The following is a 12,660-nucleotide window of genomic DNA, read 5'->3' on the forward strand; positions in this document are numbered from 1 at the left end:
GCAAAAAAACCAAATGATGCTAACGTGTCGGCCGGGCATATCCCTAATTGTACATATCCGTGATTCTTCGATAGCTGTTACGTTGATATAAAAAAAAAAAACGCGCACATATACATATACATATATATATATATATATATATATATATATATATATATACACAAATCATTAATATAACGTTATTATTTACAACGATATTCAATAATATGTAATGTTGTTAAGTATGTAGGTTTTAACGTTGTAATCAACGTCATTATGAAAAAACTTTTACATCGATTTTAAGATTTTAATAAGATTTGAAATGGGAGTATCTTAATATTGCGAATAATGTTGCGCAAATGTTGTTCTTACACAGAGAAAAATGTTTCTTTGGATTTAATAAGTTTTATTGAAGTTAGAGAAATTTAATCAATGAAATGATAATCCAGCCAAACTAATGTTTGAACTAACAAATATGATTGTTTGACTTTTAAAAAACGTATGTGTTTACTTTAAATAAAATATTTTTTGAAAAAATTTTTCTTTTTTTCTTTGACTTAAACAATTATATTATTCTTTCCAATAATTTTATTGTTTCCTTTAAATAACATTCTTGTTTTATTTAAAAAATTCATCATGTTGCTTTGAACAATTTAGATAAAGCTTAGAACAAGTTAGATAAAGCTAGATTGCCTATTATACAGACTGCATCTTTCTAATCAAGTCTTTACGGCTTCTTGACGGGCCATGGCCTATAGAAAAACTTAACTTCATCACTTATTCGGACAATTTCTGTCCGAATCGAACATTTATTTGTCCAATTTTCTAAAAATCAGTTGAATATCTGAATTCCCCTCTATGGAAATCATATCAAAAATGAAACTGATAGAAATAGTTGTTACAATGTTATTAGCCGCATTTCGCAGGCTCTGTATACATGCGTGACAAAAACTTGAATACCAGACAGTAAGAATAGACAGTAAGAATAGTGCGTTGCATAGTGATAAGCGAATGAACTATACTATTTCCAATAATAGTTAATTTTGTAATATTCCTTTCTTATAATTTAGAATTTCAGAATAATACAAAAAAGACATTGTAACAACACAAAATCATTATTGCTTTAACTTTTAACAGTAGTTTAAAAATAAAATTTGTAAATTAAAACTATTGCAGCTATGTTGAACTTACTGCAAATAAACGTGTTAAAATAACATTGAAAAAATATTTTCAAATAATGTTTTAAAAATGTTTCTATGATACTAAAAAAATACTATCTTACAAAATAATATATTTAAAATATTTATAAAACATTATCAAAGAGAGAAAGTAACAAAAATTTACACAAAATTAATAGGTCAAAATATTGATTTAATGTGCTGTATTTCTAAAATCTATGCACCTAATTTCTATCGCACATCAAAAATTGATGATGTGATGATATTTTGTCAGGAAAAATTGTGCTTGTCCAGCACAACCCGACAAAAGCAGAAAAATTTCGAAAATATTAACATTTTTATTATTCTTTATTTTTTAAACAGGTTTTTAATCAATTTTCATAATTATTTATATTTTTTTATCAGTCAATTCTTTCTAATTATTAAAACAATAAAGCACAATCTATAGAATTTTAATAAATGCATTACATAATAATTTATAAATTATTATTGTTCTTACGTTCACAATTTTTTTTTAATTAAACCGAAGAAAATTACAAGATTTTTTAACGGCAACTTTAATTGCAAATTTCTTAAAATTATGACATGATGGAGCAATTTGGAAACTGGAATTGTATAAAAAACGAGAAATGACTAATCTTGTTTTCGTGTTTTTTTTTTTTTTTTTTTTTTTTTTTTTTTTTTTTTTTTTTTTTTTTTTTTTTTTTGGTTCAACTATATTATATCAAATACAAAGTGAGTGTATGAATTAAAAATGCATTATAACTAACAATAAATTACACGTAATTTACAACCAACAATTACAAACAACAAGTAATCAAAATGCGGATATATTAAAGTTTATAATATTTACATAGAGACTGAATAAAAATAAAAAGTTTTTTATATATTTTAAGTTATTATACAATATTCTATGTTGATATTGCTCTATATGTTATTGATATGTTTTGTCCATGATAATATTGAAGAAACCATTATGCCCAACACTTTGACAGATTACTCCAAAGGTATTACATAATCTCCTAATTGAATTTGATTGATATTGCTAATATCCAGCATGAAGCATATTTCGTGCCTACACAATCTATAAAGAGTGACAAAAAGAGAGAAAAGGGGAGAGTAAGAGAAAGAGGGGGAGAGAGGAAAAAGAGAAAAGGCAATCGTTAACAAAGCAATCGTAAAGATTCCATTTTTATTATTTTATTACGCATTAATGAAAATCATTCTTTGCTATTTTTCTCGAGAAACTATGATTTTTTTACAAATTGTTATTGAATAAGAGTGGAGAAACATATTGTAAAAGTAAAAACTAAAATAACACACACACACACATACACATACACAAGAAAGAAGAGTTTTTTACAGAGCAATGTTACTTTATTAAAATAAATATTATTAAAATAAATATTATTAAAATAAATATTATTTGTTAATGTTTATCTACGTTCATAATATTTCATTATGATTTAGCGCCATTCATATATATCACGTATTTGTAACTCAATTAGTTTGTAATTCTCAATCGTGACATTTGAGCAACTCCATTAATTTCTTATTAAATTTTTTAAAAATAATATTGTCTTTTATCAATTAAATTTTGTATGTACTATAATTTTTAACATTACATACTCATATGTCTAAAAACAATTGATAATGCTCTTAATGCCTAATTATGATTTAGTCCATTATCATAATTATGTATGTATTTGTACTACGTAAATAATATATCGCGGCATTATATTATAATAATTTCATTAATTTTTTATAAAAATTATTTTATAATAATCGAACTGTAATGTAACATAAATGTACATAATCTTATCTGCTTAAAAAATAAACCGATAATATCCAATTAAGATTTTTATTAATACGATTGCATTTGTGCTCATAGTATCATGACACTTAAACATCATAACATAATAATTACTTACAATAATTTCTTTTTATCACTTATAAATTGCATTATGTGAGAACAAATTTGTCTCTTTCGATTATACATGGATACATCAATTACATATGGATCGTCTCATTCTCATCGCTTATTTATCGAATCGTATATTTTTCGAGCATTATTTTCTATAATATATATTTCTCGAGTTTAAAAACAAATTATATTAGATGTTAAATATTTAATATTAAATGTTCTCTTTTTATTTTTTGTCCTATCTTCCTTATTGTTCTTTTTCTCTCCCATCTTCTTCCGCTCAATGATACCTTTCTTTATTTTCTCTTTCTACTTTTTTTTTTTTGAAAATTATTTCAAACATACACACACAATTTAGATTGCATCTATAAAAAGAATGATACATCAAATATTTTCAAAATTGAGTTTTTCATGAGATATAGGAAGGATCAATATTGTTAAAAATGTAATATTTTTATTTCTGTCTTTTGTTAATAGTAAATTATTTTATATTATTTTAAATATATGTTTATTATAATTTTTATGTTTAAATCATATTTGTTAAGTATTTTGTTTATAATAGTTCTTACATATATCGTTATATTATATTTATTACGTTATCTTTAATGCGCATATAAATATATTATAGCTTTGATTATTTGATTATTATAATCTTTATGTATTTACTTATAGAGAATAATAAATTGCTTTTCCTTTTTCTTTTATTTTTTTTTTCATGCATATACATACATACATATATGTATACAATATGCATGCATATATGTATGTGCTTCCAAGATTTGAATATTCAATTAATTTGATTATTTTGTTGAAAAAATTTATTTCAATACATGAGGTATTTAAAGCAGGGCATCTGTATAATTATTATTTTTAGTATTAAGTTTAGTATTTGTTGTAGAGTTCTTGAAAAAAGTGACTGAACTGAAAATACTAATATTTATATTTTAAATATAAAATAAATCATGTACATATAAAAAAAAACAGTAAATATTCTCAGTATAATATATTTTTATTAAATTAAATTTTGTTGATTTTGCATCAATTTTATTATATTTTTATTAATTTTATATATATTTCAGAGTGTTTTTTCGCACAATGATTTCTTACACGCGAGATATATTGCTGCATGCAAGAATCACTAGAATCTCTCTTATCTTTATATATTGTTTTAAGAAGTTATAATATTATAATCGATACTACAGTAATTAGTTACCACTTATATATTATAATAGGTTTATTTTTTAATTTTATACAATATTCTAAAACAAATTTTCGCCTCCTAGCATGAAGTATATATTGTACTTTGCTCTCTTTTCTCTTTTCAATTCTCACTTCCTATTTACGATTACTCAATTTCTGGTTTACCTTTCAACGATCTTCCTATTAACACTATCATCTAGGTGATACACAGTGTTAATATAGTGTTGTTATTGAGAGTGCGGATTATTCAAATAGAATAGGCGCGATAAGCAGCCGCGAGCTCGACGAAAATTAGGGACACGAGAATGCACATTGAAGGGGACGTGATGATGTGAGAAGAAAACGTAAGAGAAGGAAAAGTGGATTCCAAGACGAAGACATTTAGATAGGAAAAGTGTATAGAAACGGATACGCGAAGCTGGCGACCCACGCTCGTGACAGTGGCTCTCGTGGGTCTCGGACCCGCTGCAGAGCCAATGGTGGGTCACTTTCCAGTCGCGGTAGCGCTACGGGGATGCAGTGCGGCCTGTGTGCTGTTGTCGCCGGCCTGTTTCGTCGGGCCATGTGCATCGCAGGTAGCCGTCGCGGCTCTGGGGAGTCTTGTTATCAGGAACTGGCCATGGATGTGCAAGAGAGACGTCATTCGCAGATGGAGCACGTGGAGACCGAACTCATGAAAGCGAGCGAGATCGCGGAGAGAGTGAAAAATGTCATTCAGATGGAAGAGGTGAGAGATTAGTTGTTTTCAAGACGTTCGTTTGTTTCGTGCTCAAGAAAATAAAGGAGATAAAGAAGGAGAGATTAGAGAATTCATTTTTTTTTCTTATTTAACGAATTTTTCTAAACTTGGCTATTATGTGTAAAATATGTATCCTAATTGTGGGATCTAAATGTATCCAAACATATTACTTTTTATTCGCATTTTAAAAATATATGAATGTTCAAAGAGTGTTTACAAGTGTGGGATGCCATTTTACTAAAGTTAACTATAAAATAATATTGACCACTATAAAAAAGGGATATGTATATCAAGAAATGCGGTAGTGTCTCAATATCAAGTACATAAAAGTAATAAGAGGCTGGTTATGACTAATTATGTCTAACATCATATTTTTGTCTACCATCGTTACCGACAGTATCGATGTATTGTAGATATAAATATCGTTTTAGACAGTAGTCTCCTATCCAAGATAGACTCCTCATCCAAGATTTCAACTTTATCCCAATCAAACTCATTCATTCATTAATCTATGATCCGTGATTATCGAATGATGTGTAGTATTTCTATTATAATATGATTGCATTGTTCATTAATTCTTGTTTTTAACAAGCTGTCAGTTTGACATAAATTGCAACACAGTCCTTGCGAGATATGTTAGATGCTATATTATTATGTAACTGTTTCGATAGGATTTATGTGCTCTAAAGAAAGAACATATTTTATTAATGCCAGTTTGACATTTTTACATGATACGTTTTATATAATACGTTCAACTGAAATGTGAACTAAGATCATTGTTCTACAAAAGTCTCATTGTCAGTCTATATTTCAGTTAAACGTATCTAGTATTTTAATCACGAACTACGTCTGAATTGAGAAAACCGAAGAAAACCGGAACATACGATATATTGAAAAACGCGGAGCGCTCCATATATTGGCAATATCGTTGCTCTCACTGTAGCCACATTTTTTTTGTATATTTTATTAACGAAAAGCGTTCAAGTAATATAGGAAGCATTTGGAAAAGGAAGGATAATATTCGTTTAATTTAATTCGACAACATTATGTGAAATGTGGTGTTAAAAAAAAAGAAACAGAACAATCAACAGGAACAGTCATGGACAATTTCGAATCAATCGAATCTGTGGAAGCTATCTTGGGGGATTAATTTTTTAAATAGAAATCCTTGGTAAAAATGGCATCACTCAATAGGTCTCGAAGAAACGAATCAACCGATCTATGAAAGTTATATGTTTATCTTCGATATTATTACCGCAACAGATTTTCGAAAATTGCCTATGAATGATATCCATTTTTATTTGTGTACGCTAATATCTTGGAAACGATGGACTCAGACGAAAAATAAAAAGAACCTCTTAAATGAGGTTGCTTTGAGGAGATTTTCAGCATGATACAACCATACTCCAACAAGATTTTGAAAGGAAAGATCAAATATTTAAATTGTTGCGATCATAATATCAAAAAGAAAGACTTATAACATCATAAGAAATTAGATTTGTCTTTTCAAGAGACTCTATCGAATGATATCACTTTTATCAAGGACTTTGATTTAAAAAGTTGTATTTCCGTCCCCTTTCCTTACTCTGCACGATAACTTTCATAAATTTGCATGAATCAACTAAAATTTGTCTACGGGTCATTCTATTAATTGTTCTAACTATCTTACGTTATATTGTTTATTACTACTTTATATTACTGCAACAAATAGTGTTTATTTGGCAGGTATATCACCGAATGGATTATAATTAACGTCAGTATTTGATCACCGATATAACTTTATTAACACGTCGTCGAATGGTCAGTTAGCTAATGTTACTAATTGATAAAAGGTTCGACGTTATAAGTACGTCGTAGAATAGATAAATAACGAATGTTGTTAATTGATAAAAAAATAACGTAATTTTTACATTTTATGTTGGTAACATGACATCGACAACCTAAAATGACTAACTATTGACGTCAAATAGACGACACATTGCTACCTTGGATATTATCCTGTATATACAATATATACATACGCGCGCATACACACACACATATTTTCTAAAGATATGTCATAAATGAGAATAAATATATTCTAACTACAATAACTTTTTACTTTTAATATATCGGAAAAGGATCACACACACACACACACACACACACACACACAAAACAAGCTTTCTATTTTTAAATTGTCCTTGTATCCCCATTCTATTTCAATAATATATGCGCAGAATAAAAATATTATTTTGATTATGCTCACAATTACACATTTTCATTTTACGCTTGCTTAGTTAAATAGCAAATGTGAAACAGCTATAATGTAGGAAAAGAATATAGCAGTTAAGAATACCAAAAGTATGTAAATGCCAAGAATAAGAGTTCTAAATATAACGAGGTTTGATATATATCTTTCACATGATTATTTCTATGCAACAGTACAAACAAGTCAGAAGATAAATAGATGAGTTAAAGTTTATTAAAGATATATAATAATTATTCAGCACATCGATTTTATCTCTCCTTATTTGGGAAAATGATTGTAAAAGTATTTAAAATAAATATCTGCTCATAGATTGTTTTATAAGTTCAGTATTATACGTAATTTCTATTATAGAATTTAAATTTGTAAAAAAATAAGTTATTTTTGATTTTAAGAATATAGTAATTTAAGAATTGTCAGAGAAATAGATAGATAGATAAATATAGAGAAAGAGGAATAGAGAGAGAGAAAGCCAAAGTTGAAATGCAAATATGAAGCGATATCATATGTTAAATCTTATTATATAGCTTATCATTTTAACATTATTTTAGAAGAAAATGAACTAAATATGCATATTTTATATAATACAATTTAACATTATTTTTATATCGTTCTTTATACAATATATATATATATNATTATTATATAATAATAATTATTCTAATATTATTATTATACCAAGATGTTATATTATTATACCAAGATAATATAATAAATAATTAAAATATATGAAAATATATGAAAATTAATATAACAGCGCCAAGTTTTATACATTAAATTTTTTTTATTTTTAATTATGTTGTTTTTACTAAGAGTGTTGTTTTTTCCAACCATTATCAGAATAGTACAACACTGCTATATCAATAAATTATTTTTATAAAAAAATAAATTTTTAAATAATAAAATATACATTGAAGCAATTTTTTGTCCAACTATTTTTTGAATGAGTAGAATATACATTAAAACAATACTTCTATATACATCAGTTTTTTAGAGGAGCGCGTAGATTGGCGCGCTTTTTTATCTTTTTTTATAAAGGTAATTTTTTAACTTTTTAAACGAATCTTGTATGCAAGTTAGCAAAAGCGGTACAATCCTGAGAGGTACAATCTGATTTAATTTTTATTAAAATTCCATATTTATAATTTATTTTCACAATGTTAATAAAGCAATTGTGCGAGATTAATTGTGCGGAGGACACAGTTTCAATGAAAAATTAAATTTTTTTAGAATTGGCGCACTTTAGCACATCCTATATCTGGCTCTTAGTAGTCCGTGAAATTAAAATTCGTGTTTTACATGAGTGTCTTACTAATTTCTTAATAATTAATATATAATTTGTTAATTTTATATTTATTTTATGTATCTCATAGTTGAATAATAGAACACAATAATAAAAAAAAATTTTACTGGAAAAGCACACATATTGTTTGTTTCTTAATCTCATTTTTTCACTTACAATTAATTGTATCTTTTTTTCGTAACAGGTGGTAATAGCTTTCATACATAAAAAAAACATGCAAATTTTGTTATTTTATTTCATTTAAATTTTTACTTTTTCCACAAAATTTTAGCTCTAAAAATGTTTCTTGTTTTATATGACAAAAAATATTATGTCATTTAGTCTAATCTTTGTAATGGTTTATCTTTTTGAGCAAACAAAAATTTAATTATGAGATGTCATTCTTTAGTTATTTTATAATCAATACAGTAATCATACAGTAAATAAGAAACAATAAGTAATAAATTATGATTATGACTTATATGATTTAGTGTTAGGTAGATCGAAAAATCCGTATTTTGTTTTATCCTTTCCGCTTAAAGTGTTTTCTTATTAACATATAATAATTATAAGTTAAGCGAAAACTAATTTAGTGCTCATTTTTATTATAGAGGCGTACTGCTGAGATAGCGATGGATAAAGAGGAGCAAAATGTGATGTTCGTGCGTATCTTTGGTGAGTAATTCTTCATCCTTTTTTGTGAATTTTCTGCATTTTTTTTTTTAATTTAATGGATATTATTTATACTTGTATATCACTTTTTATGTTATTTTATTTATATACAAAAATTTGGAGATTATAGGACAGACTACAGAATTTTCAATTTCTGATAAAAAGTTGATCACATTTTCTAAGATATTACAAAATGACAAACGGCAATTTTGAAAGAAAATCATTTTTATATTTTTTTTTATTTCATTTATACCTCAAGTAGTTCAAAATTACAGCATTTTCCAACTTTGAAAAATTTATCTCTCTTTTGAAAAATTAGCTTTGCGATTTCGAATTTTGTGAGGTATTTACATGAAACAAAAAGATATAATGTATACAAATAATTCTCTTTTGAATATCAATGATTGTTTTCTTAACAAACCGTTGTATATCTTAATAGTAATAACGAATTACTTTTTTAAGGGAATATTAAATACTGAAAATTGCAGTAATTCAGAATCTTTTCTATGTAATATAATTTCCTACATAAATACTTTCTATGAAAAAAACAATTTTTTGTTGCGAAAAATATTAAAAATGCTCATTTTATAGATAGCAGCTTATATCGTGATTCTGGCACATCGGTCACATTATCGAAAGTACGTGATGGATCTACAAGAGAAGTAGCATTCAGGCATTTATCTGACACGGACCGAATTCTGTTGGAAAACTTGGACATCGATCGATGCAGACCTAGGCAAACTGGTCGATTTTTGACGATACACAAGAGACGGCGTAAGAAGCTTATCACTAGATCCTTGAGTCAAGAGCCTGGCATTCTAGACGATATTTTCCACGGACTAGTGCAGGTAATTTACATTAAAATCATATCAAAACTTTTTTAAAAACATATATATATATATACATTTTTACTCGCAAAATGTAACAAGACGAAAAATATAAGAAATAATATGTGAGACTAAAAATATAAGTACTACAATGCAAGACAGTTACACTGAATTGAACTGTGAATCAGTAAAGACTAACAGCACTCAGCGAAAAAAATTGTTTCGGTTCCTCGTGAGTTTCCTTTTTACCCTTTTTTTGGAGAATAGTTTCCGGAAGTGGAAATGTTTTAAATTTTCAACGTATTAAAAATGTGACAGTGTCCTCATTCGATGGAATGTTTCTACTACTTTACATAATTTTAATGATCGTCTATTAGTGAATCTGATATTAGCTTAAATCCTTTTGCCAGAGAGAGAAATTGATTCTGATTAATTTATGTAATTCAATTAATATCCGAGGAATGTTAATAAAGTATCTTTATCAATTTTTTTTCTAGTTTCATAATATTTCTTTCATTTACTACCGTCGAAAAGTTTAATTTTCAGAAATATGCTGATATTACTTCTTTACATTAGAATTTTTGTTTGTTTAAAGGAGATCGACGAAGATACTTCTGACTGCTACCACTAATTCCTTCCGTCTTTCTCATGATTACAGTGGAACCTCGTAATAACGCACTGTGCGAGGCTCTGAAACGCTATAACGAGCTTATCCTCACTTCCGTGAAATTCAGCGACCCCGCGAAACTTGCACGAGTATGTCTTAAGTATAACTTACACCGCCGAGAGAGGACATTGTGCCTACAGATACGCGTGCTGTGCGGTTGGATCGTTATCTCCCTCACGCTACTCATGAATCGTCTAGTACGTATAGATAGAATGTGCGTTATTTCGAGATGCGCTATTATGAGGTTTGTTGATATAATTTACTGATGAGTTATGAAACGAGTTAGGAAACTGTCATGTCATAAGAGAATCTATTTATTGATGATTTTCTTTATCTGTTATCACTAACGGACGATCAGCGTAATTTCGCGGAAGAAAGGAATCGTGGAGTCAACAAGACATAAGATATATATAAAAACTTTTTTAATTTTCAGCGTATAATCAGATGGTCTGAGCGCTCTGCATAGTTTGCCTTGTTACACGCGAAAAAACATACTTATTTGCACTGTTCTCATATGGCATCGAAGAAGGTAGCGGATTTCAGTATATTTATACAATGACCGCCCCGCGCGAAATTTTTATCTTAAATTTATTAAAATTATCTGGAAACGCGGACATAAAAAACTGGCCTGGCGCTAAATTCAGAGCCACTCAAAGTCATATGCTTACTCAAAATTGGTTCCGTTGCATTCTGCAAAATTCTTTTTTTAAAGAAAGAAGAAAAAGAGAGAGAGAGAGAGAGAGACTAAAACATTTTTTATATCTCTTAATGCAACTTTATTAAATGTCTATCTCATACACACACACACATATATAATTTACTTATATATATGTATATATGTATATGTATCTGTAAAGAATTGTTTTATTTATGAATACTTTTTCTTAATTGTGCAAGACATATATTATAAATTAATTATACTAATTTTAAGTACCCTTTCATAAAACTATAGATGCTTTGACAAATTTTGAGTTGAGATTTTCCTTAGAAGAAATATCAAGAAATCATTATTTATTGCAACTTTTTAATTTTGATTAATATATATTTTTATGTTAAGTTTTAAATTAAAATTCAAGAAACATTAATAATAAACTAAAAAATATGATTTTATATATATTATATATTTATCTTTCTGAAACCCTTGTAGTTACCAAACAGTTCTTTATTCTGAAGCATTTATAAACGTCAAGGCTATTTGATGCGATATCTTTACAAAAGAAAAATTCATTTAAAACAAATTTTTGTGTTATAATTAACTAAAGTTTCAAAATTTGTTATATTTGCAAATTGCCAAACTTTTTCTTGTCAGATGAGATATTTTCATTACTATGTATTTACATTTAGTATACATTCTTGTTTTTTCTATTGACAATATCATACCCATTATACTTGTATCGGTTTATCATATCCGAATTTGTAATATATGTTACAGTGCGTTTTACAAAGGGCTGGAAATTGGAGATTTAACGCTTTTACGCTAGAAACAGTAACAGGCGGTAGGTATTAGTTAGAATTATATTTATTGTATACAAATTTTTTTCTAGCATTAATATATACATGATACATGAAATAATCAATTTTATATATACAGACTGTCACAGAATTTATAGCAAAAAAGAAGAGACACCAAAGATAAATAAAACACACAGTATATCTACCAATTTTTCTAAAAGTCGAAGCCTAAGACAGTATACAGAAAATTAGAATTTTTTGGGAAAACTTTGAGGGGCTGTAGCGTTTTCGGACACATGTACATAGAACAATTTTATCGTATTTTGACCTATAGAATGTTTCTTTTTTTCTATCAATTTTTGAACATCCTGTATATGTTTTTTGGGAGGGGCTGTAGCGTTTTCGGACACATGTACATAGAACAATTTTATCGTATTTTGACCTATAGAATGTTTCTTTTTTTCTATTTTTTCTATCACATCCTGTATATAC

The 12,660-nt window shown here is 27.3% G+C and overlaps 1 protein-coding gene across 9 annotated transcripts in view; it reads left to right on the forward strand.

The window, feature by feature from the left end:
- Positions 1-12,660, forward strand: part of LOC115238035 — a 32,538-nt gene that overhangs the window by 11,788 nt on the left and 8,090 nt on the right. For 3 of the 9 annotated variants that reach the window (XM_029811536.1, XM_029811534.1, XM_029811535.1), the window contains exons 2-5: positions 4,482-5,008; positions 9,162-9,225; positions 9,814-10,070; positions 12,149-12,212. In XM_029811536.1, coding sequence (XP_029667396.1) covers positions 4,796-5,008; positions 9,162-9,225; positions 9,814-10,070; positions 12,149-12,212 — 598 coding nt within the window. In that variant the 5' untranslated portion in view covers positions 4,482-4,795. Of the gene's footprint in view, positions 1-4,481; positions 5,009-9,161; positions 9,226-9,813; positions 10,071-10,207; positions 11,246-12,148; positions 12,213-12,660 lie in introns of those variants that run through there. The other 6 variants (XM_029811533.1, XM_029811537.1, XM_029811538.1 and 3 more) reach the window with 3 other exon arrangements.

This window comes from Formica exsecta, unplaced genomic scaffold (genome assembly GCF_003651465.1).
Source record: "Formica exsecta isolate Colony F162 unplaced genomic scaffold, ASM365146v1 scaffold32, whole genome shotgun sequence".
In the NCBI taxonomy this organism is placed as follows: domain Eukaryota; kingdom Metazoa; phylum Arthropoda; class Insecta; order Hymenoptera; family Formicidae; genus Formica; species Formica exsecta.